The following is a 19,767-nucleotide window of genomic DNA, read 5'->3' on the forward strand; positions in this document are numbered from 1 at the left end:
CCCCTAAGATATATTCCTGCCCCCCCCTAAAATACATTTCTCTATCCGCCCCTGTTTACTATGAAACTAAAAGAACTGCCTACCAACTTTTTATTCACATATTTTAGTATAGGCGGCTTATACGTGCCTCCCGGCGCTAATTTTTTATTGACAAATATTTGCTATTTTGGTATAAATATCATTTCAACCTCATGTCAGTGTTGTTTTAATATGTAAAATATGAACGTGTGTGGTGTAACCTTAATTGTATATTTGTAGTTACGACGACCTTTTTATTATTAATTATTTATTTGGGTTCTTTCCTGTTAGGTCTGGTGATGCTCGTATGAGCGAAACACGTGTCAAAGTTTAATTTAATATAAATAATGTTAAGACCGATATAAATAATGTTGAGACCGAGACTGTGATTTATTTTTCTTCTACTTTTAACTTGTCTCCGTGATATTGGAAACCACTTGCTTTTTACTTCAAACATATATTTTTAAGAGTTATTACCAAAATACATATTGCCAATTTTTTTTTCACAGTTATTGATAACTTACTTAAAAATGTCGGATTTCCAAAATTTATTGGAAGAATCCTGTTATAGCGATATATTTTTAACGACGGGAAGGATATATTTTATCTTCCTGACGAAGACATTTTAGTTTTATTTCTCTTTGAATGGACTACAAGTATTAAGTATTGATTGCTTTCAAGTCGGGCTTTTGTCATTAAAACCGACATGGCTCACTAAATTCGATGAATAAAATCGACACAAACGAAGTTTTCATTTTAGAACCCCTATCTTTTTAATTGATCTAACGACACATACAGTATTGAGTACAGATTGTCTTTGGTTATTCGTTATTTCGATCTTTTTATTTTTTCTGTCTGGAGTTGTAGGATTGGATTTAGTGGTGTTTGTTCGTTAAGTTAAACGATATATTTGAAGTTATAAAAGAAACTTAAAATCTATTGGTTTAAGATTCACTCCTTTATTTTTCATTCATCGTTTACTGTTGTATGATTAATTTTGTAAGTAGGTTAGTTTGTCAAAGGGGAAATTATTTTCATCTAAAGTAGCCAGACGTTCGTCATTATGATGTATCCAGACACGATGTCCGTCTTAAAGATTTGTGCGTCAATCACCAAATTACTCCGTCTTTCAACATTGTCCGTCCAAATGTCCATCAATTGAATTCAATCAATTCAAAATTATGTTACATTAGAAGAAATTAACAAGTTAAGGTTTATTTATATATTTAAATATGGGGCTCATATACATGCAAGAAAACTAGACTCTTAAACGTAAACATACAATAAACTACAATGTGAATGAAAACATTACAATGTAAATATAAAAAACAAAATAAGTATATGATAAAAAGACAACGTTTTTACGAACACTATATATTAACATCTAGATGCCCTATCCATTCCAAAACTGCTTGAGAAACCTCCAGAAAGTCCCTCCAGTCTCCAAACCAAACCAAACCATAAGCACGTAGGTTGCACTCTCTAGTTATGTGATGGATGGTTTGATGAAGGGCTCCGCAATCACATTCTGAGGAAGTTATTTTACCCCACTTATAAAGGGAATCCTCACATCTTCCATAGTCAGAGCGCATCCTATTCAAAGTTGACCAGGTTTTCCGGTTTAGGTCGGTATATCTGGTATCTGGCAATAGTTAATTCTCGAACTAGGAGTACAGATGCCGATCAGTCATTTCCCTCCATAATTGAAGACACTGTTCTCGAGAATTGTAGTTACTACTCTTTAGTTGTTCAGCTGTTAGTAAAAGCCGGATTCTCAACCTCAGTCTATTCACCTGTAAAGCATGAAGTGTGTCATGAACAGGGATCGTTGGGGTGCTATTATTTTATCAAATTCTCTAAGAAGAGCCTCGTTTCTACGTAGATTTGTAGGTAGAATGTTAACTCAGAACTGGAAGCCAGTAACTAGTTGTAGATCTGATTGTCTCTGTAATCAGCCGCATGTTGTTCAGCTGTCTGTCTATGAAATTTATGTGGTGGTTATTCAACCACACTGGTGCACAATACTCCTCCACACTACCAGGCCAAGGGCAGAGATCTGAAGTGTTGTTGCTTTTGAACCGCAAGAATTACCACAAAGTTTTTGTGTGATGTTGTTTCGTGTTCTGATTTTACCAGCAACATTTTCTAAGTGTTTTCGAAATGATATTTTGGATATTTGTTATTACGCAGAATGGTGTGACCAAACTGGAATTATTTCAGTATTGGTCAGCTTGTTATTAAGATGGAATGTAACCACTCCTGCTTTATTTACACTGGGTTGAAGTCTCCATTTCATAAAATAGGCATTCAAGGGTGCGAGATCCTTTTTCAGCGAGTGAAGGTAAAATGATACTATACTAAATACCATATGGTCGAATAAAAACGGCGTCAAAGAAGGCTGTGGAATGGTAATGGATGGTAATTTTGGCGAGTTCAATTTCTAGACGTCATTTACTAAAAATTGACATAAAACTTGTCAAACATTAACAATAAAATTATAGATTGATTAAAAAAAGATAAAACGTTTCCAGACGAACAAATCTATTTCCAAAAAATTAAAACCTTAAGGCCAACTGGCAGTAAGCGCCATTAATGACATGTAGCGCTTGACCTCGCCAAAATTATCATCGATTGTCATTCCCGGATAATTTTACTTTTAAAATTATAGCAGTAGAGCATTACTGCTTAATACATTTAAATAAATCCTAACTTTGATCCTAACTGATGATTAAATCCTAACTTTCGGTTACATGTTATAGCACTGTTGATCATCATCTAGTTACTAAACTAAGAATATGTATTTTCTTTGGTCATTAAAGATATTTTCCTTCTATTACAGAGCTCGTGCCATCAACAGCCAAGAAGGCAAAGTGGAGAACAGCGCCTTCATCAGACTGACCGTCGATGACCCACCCTACGACACCGGCGAGTCCAAGGATATCGCCCCCGAGATCATCGTCGGCCCCGAAGACCTCCAAATCGTCAAAGGATCCCCCTCGGCCACTCTGGACTGCATCGCCAATGCTCGTCCTCTCTACGAACTCAACACCCTGTGGTTCAAGGACGGGATACCGATAGAGAGTGCAGGGATATCGTACTCGCTGAACGACATGTGGAATTGCAGTTTGACGCTTGTGTCTGTCAACACGACGCACAGTGGGCAGTACGAGTGTAGCGTCAGTTTGAGGTCGGGAGGGTTTCCTACAGTGAAAGCTGCAGCACAGGTAATGATTGTACTTTTTCGTTTGTTATTGAAAGTAGCGATGGGAACTATCGAATGAATTAGACTATCGAATGGTTAATGAATGAATGATTTCAACTATCGAATGGTTTTATTCGAATAAAATCATTCATTCATTTGTATACTAAAGCATATGTGACAACCTCGCCGTGCGACTAAATGGTTATCGTTGAGCCACGACTATCGAATGCTTTTGATAAATGAAATTTAGTATTCGTTTGATTTTTGTATGCGTCAGTGCATTATTAGTTCTCCAAATTCTTATAACTTCGCCGTATAAATACTGTGCTATTTTTGCGTTTATTAAAATAGTTAAAATACTAAAATAGTATTTATTTTTAATTTTATTTATTGACGATTGAGTGCATGTGCAGGTGGTCAAAATTTTTCCGAAAATTTGTGTGATTTTCCGTAGTCCGAACTTTCAATTATTTAATTTTATATGGTCTATTTTTTAATGAGAAATTTTGAGAAGTAGCAATTTTTAAGAGAGATGAGATGAACTTACAATTAATTTTAAAAATACATATTTGTATTTTAGATGTTTTAATAATATGAATTAGTTGAACTTAATAATCATATTTAAGTAATGTGGTTAAGTAAATGGGGTTATCGAACTCAAACTATGGGGTGAGAAAATTAAATTGAAAGTTTTATACGTGCCAATTTAAAAAAAAAGTTAACGATGTTTGTATTTTGTTTATGCTAATTCTCTTACATGTAGTTTTTTGCGAAGAAATATTTCATTTATTTTTTAAAGTAAATGCCAGTAAAAGTAAATATAATTTTTAAATAGTAATATAAAGCACCTAATATAAATAATTTTGATTTCTAATTTTTTATTTACATTTTCCTTCCATTACACTGCATGCTTAGAAAATTAATAAATGTTTATATTTCATGATTTTAAAATTTGTTGTTAATATAACAAATTAGTTCTGTAATTATTATTATTTAATAAACCAACGTTACCACATACACAAAAAATTTAGAGACTATATTATTTTTAAATAGGATCTAATATAAATAATTTTGACATCTAATTTCTTGTTTATATTTTGCTACTGCTTAAAAAAAATGTTTATATTAAATGATTTTAAATTTTGTTGTTAATAGGTATAACAAATTATTACTGTTATTATTATTTATTAAACCAGTCTTTGCTTAAAAACATTAAAAATCATTCTCCTACATCCAAAATAACAAGTATTATTGCAGTGTAACAACAGAATATTAATAAAAAAAAATGCAGAATATATAGACATACTATCCCTAACTAACTAAAGCCAAACAATAATATTCTTTGCTAATATAAACTAATACCAAAATATGGCAACAGCGCCCTTCATAATGTATTTTCTGTGTAAATACTAGCACCTCAATAAAAAAAATAATGTGCCCTTATCTATATCTGACTCCGCAAAAAATCAAACATGCCGGCTTCTTTCATAGCAATGCCACCGACCGCTGTCGGCTTTCTCGGAAAGAAACCTACGTCGCCGGGCGACAACTAAATTCAGTTAATATTTTATTATAATCGATCCTGACGAATAAATGAATTTCATAAATGAATGAATTTTATAAATGAATGGTTTTTGCTGCCGAATTACTAGAATACAATATGTCCTTCAGATGACGGATCTATTCGATAATTTTTATTCGAATAGTTTTCAATGAATGTTTTCTTACTAACTATCGAATTATTCGAATGAATTGCAACTATCGAATGTTTCGATAGTATTCATTCGATAGTTCCCACTACTAATTGAAAGCATCAAGTTCTCTCAGTTATAAACTGCTCTTCAGCCTGAGAATGTGAATTTTCAATACTCATCTTAATACAATTTCTACAAATTTGGACCTAGTGTAAAAAGGGCCGTACACGTATCGATATCTGAGAGGTTTGAACTGTACAGTTCTTCGATTTAGTCCAAATCTCAACGTATAGTGACGGTTTCAATAAAGATTTTATGGAAGAGATGAGATCTGCGATCTTTCAACATGTTGAATATTTTTAACTGCACAGGTCAGATTTGGCGGGAACTGTACTGAACTATAGACTGAAGAAATTATCTTTTATAAAATCTCAACGTGTAGTGTAAAAAGACCGCTAGCGATTTGAACTTAGGATCTGGCCTGTGCGATTTGGCATGCAGATCATATCGTTGTGTGTTCGGCCCCTTTAAGAATAGGTCTTTTGTGATACACAACAAGACATTCTCATTGCTTTAGACTCAGCAACATACCGGGTACGTCGCAAAACTGGCTGACTATTTTTTTGAGATAAAAAAAACGAAAACTGGTATGTTAGTATATGACATAAATTAGGATTGATTGACGTATCCATTTGTTTTTCGTCACTTCCTGTTTCACCGGAAATGACTACAACTTTTGATTTTTAAATGGCACGCTCGGTATTTTATTACTTTGTTCTATAGAAAATGACACTCTGAATAGAATGACATATGTCAACACTTGACATTTTCGAATATGATTTATTTAGGTAAAAGGTAAAATTTATTTTTTCCTAACAATTCGGTTTTTCAATCTTTAGGTTTTTCTAAAATGTTGGAACTAATTGAATTGATAAATGAAAATAATGTTCAGATTGATATTGTCCCTTTTTCACTCCTACATAATGGCAAGGTTAATTTTTCAATCCGACATTGTTAATCCAAAACAGCAGTATCAACATTTGAATGTAAAAATGTTTGACAATCCCGCACTACCTATTTTTTGAAAATAAGCGAAAATTATCTGAAGCAGATAAGTGTGTAATTCATTAAAGAATATATTCCCCATATTTACAACATAACTGTAAAAGCAAATACCGGGTGCGTCTCAATTGTCACCCCTATACCTTTTTTATTTATTTTTTTTAGATGAAAAACGAGATTTTGTATGTTATAGGGAAATTAAAACAATTTTGGGTGCACGTCATCAATGACACCATGCGTCGTCTTATGGAGCTAGCTGGTGGTCGTATTACGATGTACAACCAAAGTTATTTTAATTTCCCTATAGTTATTTTAATTTCCCTATAGACATAAATTAGGATTAATTGACGTATTCAATTATTGTTTTTATCACTTCCTGTTTCACCGAAAATGACCACAACATTTGATTTTTAAATGGCACCCTTGGTGTATTTCTACTTTATTGGATAGAAAATAACACTCTCAATAGAATGACATATCATATGTCAACTTTTGACATTTTCGCATAATATGGTTTATTTGGAATTGTAACATGCAGTTCATAACACGACAATTTGACTTGTACCGGGTACGTCTCAAAACTGACTGACTATTTTTTTTGAGATAAAAAAACGAGATCTGGTATGTTAGTATATGACATAAATTAGGATTGATTGACGTATCCATTTGTTTTTCGTCACTTCCTGTTTCACCGGAAATGACTACAACTTTTGATTTTTAAATGGCACGCTCGGTATTTTGTTACTTTGTTCTATAGAAAATGACACTCTGAATAGAATGACATATGTCAACACTTGACATTTTCGAATATGATTTATTTAATTGTAATATGCGATTGATAACGACAATTTGACTCGAAATACCAAGTGTGCGAGATATGATTAAAAATACGATTTGGGCATCTTTCAACCAGAAAATTTGTGTTTTTAACACAACCACTCAAATCTAAAATACGATTTTTTTCAAGCTAAAATGTCTTAAGTTGACTTATGATGTGTCATTCTATTCAGAGTGTCATTTTCTATGGAATAAAGTAAAAATATACCGGGGATGCCATTTAAAAAACACAAATTGTATAATTTCCGGTGAAACAGGAAGTGACCAAAAACAATTTAATACGTCAATCCATCCTAATCCTATTTTATCAAACAAGAGGTTTTTTATTCAAACAGGAGGTATTGAAGTTTTAATTTTATTCATATTTATTGTTTAACGGTACAAAAATTATCAAAATATCCATCTGACCTTTCGTCGAACAAATTTAATATTAAAAAACAGAACATTCGTATCAAGGCTAAACTTTAACATTTGCATTGTGAAGTAATATAAAGATTAAGCTTGGATTAAACGTATTAAAGTAAAGTTATAATCAACAACTTCATGGAAAGCATTATTCTTTCCGGGAAATACCGTATCAAACATGTCACTACAAATTATATTTTTTATAATTATTAGTTTTTTATTCAGAGAAGAAGTTGGAACTGACCAAATAGTTAAACTAACTTACAGAAATATTATCTCTCGATATGTGTGTGACACCCGTTAAATTATCATATGCGCGATATTGTGAAATTTTAGAAATATTACAGGCAGAGATAAAATATCTCTTATGTAATATTTTAAATTCTTCTTTTTTCAGGTTGTTGTTTTAGAAAAACCGAGATTTTTCAGTAACGCTAGACCAGAAACGCTAGGAGAATATGGATCCCAACTCAGCTTACCTTGTGATGTTTTAGGAATTCCAAAACCCAACGTGACATGGTACAAAAACACTGAAGAGCTAGATTTAAGTGACAAAAGGTAATACAACATATATTTGCTATTTGTAGACGAATACAAGACTATTTGTTAACTGCAAGACCAAGGGAGTCATGATCTTGCATTATTTGCTTATCACTAATAATTAACTATATGCAAAATTAGAAATGTCTTGATTTTTTGAATGTTAATTACATCTTTTGGAAGAGTGGAAAATATTCCCAAATTTAAGGGACTTTCTTAACAATTTATTTATTTTTCCAGATTTGTTGTGGAAGAAGACAACTCGTTACTCCTTAAGAAAATTATGATCGGGGACAATGGTATGTACCAGTGTTTTGCAAGGAACAAAGCTGGTGAAAGTTCTATGTCAACGTGGTTGAAAGTTAAAAGTGAGTACTGCATTTTTAATATATTATATAGGTTCAAGATTATGAAGTATAAAAGGAAGTGTTTCTATTTAAGAACAGAGTTGTATGTTTGATATTTGTATCAGAGGAATTTCTGTAGTAGATGAACTAAACTTTTTTCAAATGTAACTAAATGTCGAGTAATATTTTTATTCTCTCCGTAACTCTTGTCTTCCAAACTATACTAACAATATCCTACATTTTTTTACATATTAAGACAGTTATTAAATTAATATTTAGATTTACCCAATTTTTATTTGTTCAAATTAATTTTTATAGTTATTTTATAAAGTCTTCGTACTTCTCTGTTAATATTTTATTTCTTCTATTATTGTTCCCTATATTATCTTTTTACTAGTAGTAATACCATAAAAAAGTAATAAAATAGGACATATAGGTGCGATAAATTTTATTTCAACATTGAATTTGAAGTTGGTAATGTAATATAATGTAATAGCTTTCCCAAAAATGTTCTCTTCGCTATAAAGCATATTCTAATAGAAAATATATTGATATGATCATTCATATTTTACAGACATTTGTAAAGGTTCTATTAAATTTTTTATAGATTATTGTCTATAATAGTTTTTTTTACAGAAAAACACGTTCTATGCGGTAATACTGGGTATTTTTCAAAAGTGGCTCACCCCTATAACTTTTTAATTTTTTCAGATAAAAAAACGATATTTGGTATGTTAGTATATGACATAAATTAGGATTGATTGACATATTCAATTGTTTTCGGTCACTTCCTGTTTCAATCAAGCCCCATTTTAAATCATATAACATTCCAAATCCCTTTTTTTATCTGTAAAATAAAAATAAAATAGTTATAGGGGGAGTTACTTCTGAAAAACGCCCGGTATACAATATACTAAATAGTTCATATGGTTGTAGTTTTTGATGATTTTTAACTGTCACTAAATGAGTTTTGATCCGAATTTGAATATCAAATAAGTAAGGGAGATAGGAGTTATTTTATAAAAAAAAATAAAGGAACTAAACTGCCCGTCAAATTAAATACCACAGCGATTTTTTACCCATTTTCAACGAGTTGTAACTTTGAAAAAAAAATGAACCAATTTTGTTGATTTTTTTAACATATTAAAGATCGTTGTTCGTAGATCGATCTGATTTTTTCTAAATTTTGTATGAGATTTAGTTTTCTATGATATACAGGGTGTGAAAAAAAGGAATGTAATTTTTGTGTTGCTGCCATCTTGCCAAAAAAAAAATTAACTAGAATTATAAGTTCTGGGTATAGCTAAGACAAATATCTCGGGACGTATTTGGAATTTTTAAGATAACTCAACTCATCTGGAATAAAAGATAATCAATTTTTACTAACTTGTATTTTTTCTACCTTCGCCTACGCGATTTTAACTTTAAAAACCATAATATTGAATAATTTTATGTATTTTTTTAAGCACTTTAAGTTGCAGCTAAACTACAGATTTTTAGACACATAAAGAGTTTTTACAAAAATATCAAATACGTGTCGAGCTTTTATATTAACCTTATGGGCTGTTAAGTTCAGAATATTAAAAAATAATTTTACTTTTTCGCTGGTCGTATTTTTAAGAGATCCTGTATTAAACTGTGTTAGTTAAATCATTTTTTTTAAATTTCATATTGTAAAAGTAACAAGTATCCTACAATTTTAAAGTTAATTTCAGTTTTGTTAGCATACCTCATAAGAAAGGTAGAAAAAATAGAGTTATCGTAAAAATTCCAAATACGTCCCGAGATATTAGTTAGTTAGTTTAGTCGTTTAGTCTTAGCTATACCCAGAACTTATAATTCTAGTTAATTTTTTTGGGGCAAAATGGCAGCAACAAAAAAATTTCAAAAAATACATTCTTTTTTTTCACACCCCGTATATCATAGAAAGAATACATTATGAGGATTGTGCTAGAAAAATGGACAGGGGGTGTATCATTGAATGGCTACACGATATCAAACCTACGTTTTGCTGATGACACGGTATTGGTAACCGCCAACCAGCTGGAACTGAGGACAATTCTAACAAGATTGGAAACTACCAGTAGAGAGTTCGGCCTTCGCATCAATTACAGAAAGACTAAGGTGATGATCGTAGATCGCGAAAACAACAACTGCCCAGACATCACAAACATAGATCGCTGCGAAGTTGTGCAACAATTTATTTATTTAGGTGCATTTATATCTAATACCGGTAGTTGCGAAATGGAAATACGCCGCAGAATTCAACTGGGCCGTAACGCTATGACGCAGCTCACGAAAGTTTGGTCGAATAGTCACATAACACAATCGACAAAAATCAATCTTGTAAATAGTCTTGTCTTTCCGGTTATGCTTTATGCTTCTGAGACATAGACATTGTTGGCAGCCGACAGACGACGCATTGACGCCTTCGAGATGTGGTGCTGGAGGGGGATGTTGCGAATACCATGGACAGCACATCGCACCAATGTGTCGGTCCTTAATGCAATCCAATTACCACAAAGACTTTCCAGCACTGTCTATAAACGCATCCTTTCCTTCTTCGGTCACGTCAACAGGAGCGGGCATATGGAGAGACTTGTAGTGCAGGGAAGACCTGCAGGATCCCGTCGCCGAGGAAGATCGCCAACCAGGTGGGTGGACATGGTTGAAAAACTTATGAATATCAACCTGGAGGGTGCCGGTCGAAGAACTGAAAACAGAGAAAATTGGAGACGGGCGGTGCGTGCGGCCGTCAGGTCCTTAGAGCCAGAACCAGAGCCACTACACGTCGTACGCGACGTACGGACTTAGACGATATCATAGAAAACTAAATCTCATACAAAATTTAGAAAAATCAGATCAATCTACGAAAAATGATCTTTAATATGCTAAAAAAATCAACAAAATTGGTCCATTTTTTCAAAGTTTCAATTCGTTGAAAATGAGTAAAAAAATCGTTGTGGTATTTAATTTGACGCGCAGTTTAGATGATTATAATTGACAATATAAGTAGTGACTAGAAAATTAACTGCGCTATGGAAACACATCATTAAAAAATTGATATTTAGGTATAAATCTTTATTTCTAACTAGATAGAATATAGTTTTGTAATTTACAAAATTAGTAAGATTTTTTATTAAACAATAATTATTGTTTAACAATTCCTAGAATTCCGCAATGCTCGCAGTATAGCTGCGAAATTAATACGACTGAGGACATCTGGCGAACGTCATGGCAAAAAGAACTATAATTTCATAGCAACCTGTAAGAAATTTACATGTCTTGAATGCATTTTTCTTATCACGATTGTGTTCATAATTTTTTTTTATTCACGCACTTGTAGACTAGAGTTTTACAATATTTTTGCGATGGTTTGCTGTGTTATTCCATTGAAATCACTGAATTGTAATTTTTCACATTGCCTTGTGATGTTCATAAAATTTGTTTTGCAACATTAATATAGTACATACACATAAAAGTAGCTAAATCTTATTTTTGTCTTCAATTTGATTTTTTAAAATGATAGTGTGCCAATTATTTTTCTATTTATTTATGTCATTTTTAATATATGAACAAATTGCATGATTGACATTTTTAAGTACATATTGTTTTTGAGTGATTTTTTTTATTTTTTGATATTAGTTTTAAACAAAATATGATCGGAAAAACGGCGTCAGCGATGGCTATGAAATGAAGATCGTGCCAATTTATATGAAAAATTATGTGGGGAATGTCATCGATCCTCATTTCCAAGCCAACTGGACGCTTTTTTTTTCGATCATGACATTAAATGTTTTTATGGTGTTATTATATTCATATATACAGGGTGTCCCAGAAATGTGTGCAAGTATTTTAAGGGGTGGTAGATCTCGATAAAAGAAACATATTTTCTCTTTATCGTTTTTCAAATAAGTCCAATCCAAGAGTTATTATAATTTGAAAATTTCAAAAAAAAAATTGTTAAAATTTTCAGAACCGCTGGATCTTTTCTGGATTTTCTTTCTTGTAAATTTAATCTACCACCTATGTTGCTGTATTATCAAGAAATTATGGTTTTAACCTTGGTTTTAACTAAAAACTAAAAAAAAATCCAAAAATTTTTTCAAAAAATTCCGAATTTTCAATTTTTTTTTCTTGAAAAAAAACTCATAGGCGTGTTTCTGGGGTTGAACTATACTACGAGTTAAAATACTTGCACTTATTTCTGGGACACCCTGTATTATGGCGTTAAGTACCCGAAATAATTACTATTTTTGTAAAATTGTTGACACTTTGGTAACAACTCTAAAATTAATTCCATGCCTCTAAATGTCCAACTACTCGATATACAGGGTGTTTCAAAAAACATGTGCCACCTCTCGTGGAGAGATTCCTCACGTAAAAATAATATTTATTTTTCATATCAACATAGGTCCGATTCTCCTTCGTTTCGTAGCTACAGGGTGTTAAAATCTTAATATATTTTAAAAATTAAAATAAATCGAAAGATTATTAAGACTTTAACAATTTTAACATCCTGTAGCTACGAAATAAAGCTGAATCGGACCTATGTTAATATGAAAAATAAATCTTATTTTTACGTGAGGAATCGCCCCACAGATGGCACGTGTTTTTTTTTAGACACCCTGTATAATTATTTTGTTTTTTTTTTTACTGAAAGTTATTCTTGTTTCTACAAATCCTAAAAGGTTTACATTTAATTAAAAATATAACTCATGATTAATTAGAACAACAGAAGGTTTTAACAAAGAGAGAGAAGTTCATAGTCTCTGACTTAATACTTCTAAAAACTACGGAATATAGTAGTTAGAGTAAGTTTAATGCTACTAAAAACACACAGGAGTTTGTTGGTAATTGGACTAAACGAAATGGAAAATAAAATGAATTCGTAAACAATAAGGCTTATTATTAATGCTCTAGTGCTCTTCAGCGATACACAAAATGCGCCTGGCTTTCATCTATGTATTTTCTTTGTCAAAGCATTTCAAAGGCATTTTAGAAGATAGTAGGATTCAAATTAATTTTATCAGAAATATTTACTTTTTGGTTAAAATTCTATATAGATACAAACAGTTTTGTGTCATCCTGTATTTACGAATTAAAAACTTATACAGGGTCATTCACCTCGTTCGACACGGAGTACTGTAGCCACATGATTCGATTTTTAAAAATTGTGAGTGATGGGATCGTTGGAGGACTACCAAAGCTACAATTTAAAATTATTTTCAAAAGGTACGGAGTGTCCCAAATAAATAAAAAAATATCAAACTTGTATTTTTTAAATGGAACACCCTGTATATTATTACATTTTCAGTTTCTACGATTAAAATAAAGGTAAATTTGATTAAGGTTTACCGCACTTTAATCTTACCGTTTTTGAAATATTTACGATTTTGCGAAAATGCACTAACATTTTTAATGCTTCATTTCTCTAGGCGTATTTACGTTTTTAAAATCAAACATTGTACTGAATTTTTTCTATTTACTAGATTTTGTGTTGCAATAATAAAAATTATACTACCTTATACAGAGTGTGTAAAAGTATATATTAAATTAATAATTACTAGCTTTAAACGGCAATAACTTGTTTAATTTAAATGGAACACCCTGTATATTTTACGTGAATTTAATTATTATCTATCAAATTGTATTCTACCATTTTTTTACCTATATCTTCAAGTTTTCGTCGAAAATGCATTTTCTTATAATTTATACCTCATTTATCAAGATAACCATGGAATATTGACATTTTAGATTTTTTTAAAGCAACAAGCGTACAAAATTATACAGGTTCTAATCCAAGTCCATCCAGTCTAGTCCAAATATTAATTAATTACATACTTAATTGTGTTAGTTAATAAATTATTGTAAGTAAATGTGGAATTGAATCAGAAATCAATATGATAATAAGTTATGAATATGAACGTCTCTGTTGTTATAAATAAGCATTCGTCAAAAAATGAAATAAGATGTATAAGTTGTTACTTTTTACCACACTGTCTAATAATTCAGTTTTTTAGTATTTGGAGCAATTATTAATCAACGGAGACAATCAATTAATATAGTTCGAATACTGGGATCATATTATTTAGTCTTCTTTTACAAATATTTAAACACTTTTTTTTATTTTTTAATGAAATAAACCTAACCAAACTAAATCGAAAATGTTAGTATCTGTACTCTTGTAAAATTTGTTACACCTTTAAAAATAATCTAAAATGTCAATATTCCATGGGTATATTTTTACAAATGAGGTCTAAATTATAAGAAAATGCATTTTCTGCAAAAACTGGAAGATATAGGTAAAAAATAGTATAATACAATTTGATAGGCAATTAAATAGTGAATCTGATTCTCGTAAAATATACAGTGTGTTCCATTAGAAATTCTTCACTATAGATTATTCTACACACAATTGGATATATTCGCATATTCTTGAGAGTTCATGTGTCATTCGCTTTCACATATACCCCTGACCTCTGAGGCCTCGGTGGCTGGACGTAACTCAGCGGCACGTGTGTCTAGCTACTGACCCAAGAATAACGGATTGGAATTTCAGTCTGTACAGTTGCCTTACTTACTTAATTAAAATATTAATTTACCTGTACAGGGTGTTACAAATTCGAGGTACGAGCATTGGTATTTCGGTAACCGTAATAGATACGAACATGGTTAAATCGGGGCAAAGTTGCGCTTTGGGATGTTCACCAAGATGCTATCAAAAAAATTTAAAAAATTTCAAGGATTGCTGAGTTTTTTGGAAAAAACGGATTTTTTGAAAACGAACTTTAATTTTTCCTGTTGTTACTTTTAAGAAAACCAAAAAACTAATTGCACATTCTCATAGCCATTTTATTAGGGCTATCTGATAGTATTTTTAGATTTTCATATTAGCTGATAATTTGTGAGATACAGAGGCCAACTTAATTTTTTTAAATACGGACCTGCATTTTTTATTACAGATTTTGAAAGAACTCGGTCTCCTGAGTACAATGATATGCCACACTTGATTTTCTTTTTTGTTTCGGACATTTGAACACAACTTATTTAAACTAATTCCAAGTCCGGCTCTGTTTTTTTTTAAATATTTAATCTATTCATCGTTACAATATTGATAAGCTTTCAAACTTAAGAATGACGTGAGGTAAAACATTGAATATTGAAAATCAAATGCAATAAAATAATAAAAAATAATATACAAATGAATACATTACTTCCCATCATTATGTGTAACAGTGAAATCAATACATCTCAACATTTACAATAAAGAGTACAAAATGCTTTCGGAAGAATAAGAAGAAAGTTCAAAGAGCTGTAAATAAAATTGAATGAAAAATAAATTTGTGCAATAGGGAGGGTGGTAACCCTTTCGTAGAGCATTAGAAACTAGTTTGTAGTTTAGTTTATTTATAGTTATAGTAGTTAAGTTTATTTATTTATAATAACTACGGTGAATATTACACATATTATTAGATCGCACACTGAGATTTCAAATTCACAATAAAAAAATTAAAAATCTTTAAATTGCTGACCTGGATATAGTTTATTTGAATCTTCCAAATGGCTCGATTTTCCTTATTCAGTGTTAATTAGCGCTGATCAATATTGTTGCGATGAATATAATCAGATTAAATAATTAAAAAAAAACAGAGTCAGACTTGAAATTATTTTAAATAATAATTAAATAATTTGTTTGTTGTTAAGGTACCCAAAACAAAAAAAAGTATAAAGTGTGGCATATCGTTGTACTCAGGAGACCGAGTTCATTCAAAACCGACAATAAAAAATGCAGGTACGTATTTAAAAAAATTAGGTTGGCCTCTGTATCTCACAAATTATCAGCTAATTTGTAAATCTAAAAATACTATCAGGTAGCCCTAATAAAGTGGCTATGAGAATATGCAATTAGTTTTTTGATTTTCTTAAAAGTAACGACAGAAAAAAATAAAATTGATTTTCAAAAAAATCCGTTTTTTCCAAAAAAACTCAGCAACTCTTGACATTTTTAAAACTTTTTTGATGGCATCTTGGTGAACATCACAAAGCGCAACTTTGCCCCAATTTAACCATGTCCGTATCTATTACGGTTACCGAGATACCAATGCTCGTACCTCAAATTTGTAGCACCCTGTATAGAGCAGGCATTGACACTATTATCAATATATGCCTAGGTATTCAAAGTTTGTATAATAAGTAAAAAAACAGAGAATGATAAAAAAGAAATTACCATCAAAAGAAAATTAAAAATAGTAGTTCTATTGAACGTATCAAGGCCCTTAAAAACTACAATTGTGACAATGACTCTCCATTTTCCCACTTCTTTGTTACCTTCAAAAGAGAATTGTAAGTCTTAAGAGTTTTCAGCATCGTTACACAATTTTACAGCAATTTCACTTAAGGAAAATAAGAGAACAATAATGAAACCATACAATCGCTATACTACTTCTTTTTTTATATTAGTCTATTACCTCTCATTTTTTTCTATAGTATTTTTTAAATAATTTATAAATAGTGGAGTGGCCCAGAGACTTTTACCTCGGAATTCAATTACTGTTAATGTATTAATGTGAGACCTTCTGTATTGTGTTTTACAGATAAAATACTAAAATGTTTACCCATTTTTTTTTCGTTGCTTTTAATTTTTTATTTTAGTAATTTTAGTAAATTCTTAATTATTTCCTTCTTAATATTTTGATTTTTTTAATTCTTTTTCTAAGTAAATTTATTGAAATAAATAAATCTAATACATAGTATTGAAGTGAAATTTTCTGAGCTTATGTAAGTCGATTTAAAGTATTTTCTAAAATTATGTAGAGTTCTACAGGGTGTCCCCAAAAAAAGTTACACATCAAAGTTATGTTTTTTGTAATGGAACACCCTATATATTAATTGATTTTTGGATTCTACTAAAAAAATAAAGGTTTATTTCATTAGAAAAGTATATGGCTAAAATGTATAGTTTTTGAAATACAGCATTCACCGGCACGAAAAATGGGCACCTTAAAACTTATATTATGTATTTTAAAGGTTAATATATTTTATTTTAATGGGCCGATTTTGATGATTTTTTAAGCAGTGTGTTGCCAAATTATTTGACTTCTTAGTATCTTTTTCTAAATTAAAAATGAAACTCCCCATCTGTTAATTATACGAGGGAAAACAAAATGTTGATATTTTTGATGAAAGTTTGAAACACTCTGTGAAATATGTTAAAACAGCAAGAAATTTAAAAATTATTTTATCATCTAGATACATCCTTTCTCGATGGTTTGTTTTTTGGTTCATCTCATTAGCTTTATTTTTGTTGGAAATATTCGGTTTTAAAGAAGGCACTAACATTTTTCGTAATTTTTACATTAAGACCATGCCTTTGCTTTTGGGCCTAGTCAACACATCTAGTAAGTTCTGATCCCGAAGCAGGCCTTCTTGGCATAAGATTTGCTTCATTTAATCTTCTTCTTGTAGTCCGTTAGTTAATATGTACGGTTCTTAAGTGCAATTCATTATCAATTTGAAAAGCTGGCAAACGGCGATTTCTTAGCGATAAACTTACAATAAGTCGATCTGGTCTCGATTAGAAGTTCTCATACGAAGGTTCCTGGACGTCTGTATTGACGTCCTCATGGAGGTGGTTATAATTCAAAGACCATTTAATATACTCCATGGTATTAAGGTATTTTTGGAATCAGAATTCACTAAACTCGAATAAATAATTGATATATATTTGACTCACCCTGTATATCTATAAAAATATTTTTGAAATGTGAACTACTATTAAACATAATATTTTGTAAAAGGTTTGGAGTGAAAATCTCAAATAGGAATCCTGATACAGAGCTTTTCCGGAAAACGGAGCCATCTTGTATGTATGCATTTGTATATGTGTGTGTTTATTTAAATTAGTAGTGGGAACTATCGAATGAATACTATCGAAACATTCGATAGTTGCAATTCATTCGAATAATTCGATAGTTAGTAAGAAAACATTCGTTGAAAACTATTCGAATTAAAATTATCGAATAGATCCGTCATCTGCCTTGAAATATTGTATTCTAGTAATTCGGCAGCAAAAACCATTCATTTATAAAATTCATTCATTTATGAAATTCATTCATTCGTCAGGATCCATTATAATAAAATATTAACTGAATTTTAGTTGTCGCCCGGCGACGTAGGTTTCTTTCCGAGAAACCCGACAGCGGTCGGTGGCAATGCTATGAAAGAAGCCGGCATCTTTGATTTTTTGCGGAGTCAGATATAGATAAGGACACATTATTTTTTTTATTGAGGTGCTAGTATTTACACAGAAAATACATTATGATAGGCGCTGTTGCCATATTTTGGTATTAATTGATATTAGCAAAGAATATTATTGTTTGGCTTTAGTTAATTAGGGAATATATAGACATACTGTATATTCTGCATTTTTTTTATTAATATTCTGTTGTTACACTGCAATAATACTTGTTATTTTGGATGTAGGAAAATTATTTTTAATGTTTTTTAGCAAAAACTGGTTTAATAAATAATAATAACAGTAATAATTTGTTATACCTATTAACAACAAAATTTAAAATCATTTAATATAAATATTTTCTTTTAAGTAGTAGCAAAATATAAACAACAAATTAGATGTCAAAATTATTTATATTAGATCCTATTTAAAAATAATATAGTCTCTAAATTTTTTGGCAACGTTGGTTTATTAAATAATAATAATTACAGAACTAATTTGTTATATTAACAACAAATTTTAAAATCATGAAATATAAACATTTATTAATTTTCTAAGCATGCAGTGTAATGGAAGGAAAATATAAATAAAAAATTAGAAATCAAAATTATTTATATTAGGTGCTTTATATTACTATTTAAAAATTATATTTACTTTTACTGGCATTTACTTAAAATAATAAATGAAATATTTTTTCTTCGCAAAAAACTACATGTAAGAGAATTAACATAAACAAAATATAAACATCGTTAACTTTTTTTTTTAAATTGGCACGTGTAAAACTTTCATTTTAATTTTCTCACCCCATAGTTTGAGTTCGATAACCATTTACTTAAATATGATTATACAACCACATTACTTAAATATGATTATTAAGTTAAACTAATTCATATTATTAAAACATCTAAAATACAAATATGTATTTTTAAAATTAATTGTAAGTTCATCTCATCTCTCTTAAAAATTGCTACTTCTCAAAATTTCCCATTAAAAAATAGACCATATACCATATAAAATTAAATAATTGAAAGATCGGACTACGGAAAACCACACAAATTTTCGGAAAAATTTTGACCACCTGCACATGCACACAATCGTCAATAAATAAAATTAAAAAATAACTACTATTTTAGTATTTTAACTATTTTAATAAACGCAAAAATAGCACAGTATTTATACGGCGAAGTTATAAAAATTGGAAGAACTAATAATGCACCGACGCATACAAAAATCAAACGAATACTAAATTTCATTTATCAAAAGCATTCGATAGTCGTGGCTCAACGATAACCATTTAGTCGCACGGCGAGGTTGTCAAATATGCTTTAGTATACAAATGAATGAATGATTTTATTCGAATAAAACCATTCGATAGTTGAAATCATTCATTCATTAACCATTCGATAGTCTAATTCATTCGATAGT

At 30.5% G+C, this 19,767-nt stretch overlaps 1 protein-coding gene across 3 annotated transcripts in view; it reads left to right on the forward strand.

Annotated features, from left to right (window-relative positions):
* The window catches only part of LOC115880166 (protein sidekick), a 709,828-nt gene that overhangs the window by 648,023 nt on the left and 42,038 nt on the right, over positions 1 to 19,767 (forward strand). For 2 of the 3 annotated variants that reach the window (XM_030897302.1, XM_030897304.1), the window contains exons 5-7: positions 2,858 to 3,242; positions 7,616 to 7,776; positions 7,999 to 8,126. In XM_030897302.1, the coding sequence (XP_030753162.1) occupies positions 2,858 to 3,242; positions 7,616 to 7,776; positions 7,999 to 8,126 (674 nt within the window). Of the gene's footprint in view, positions 1 to 2,857; positions 3,243 to 7,615; positions 7,777 to 7,998; positions 8,127 to 11,276; positions 11,373 to 19,767 lie in introns of all 3 variants that reach the window. The other variant, XM_030897303.1, reaches the window with a different exon arrangement.

The sequence above is a fragment of the Sitophilus oryzae genome, unplaced genomic scaffold (genome assembly GCF_002938485.1).
Source record: "Sitophilus oryzae breed Bouriz unplaced genomic scaffold, Soryzae_2.0 scaffold_1620_pilon_pilon, whole genome shotgun sequence".
NCBI lineage: Eukaryota > Metazoa > Arthropoda > Insecta > Coleoptera > Curculionidae > Sitophilus > Sitophilus oryzae.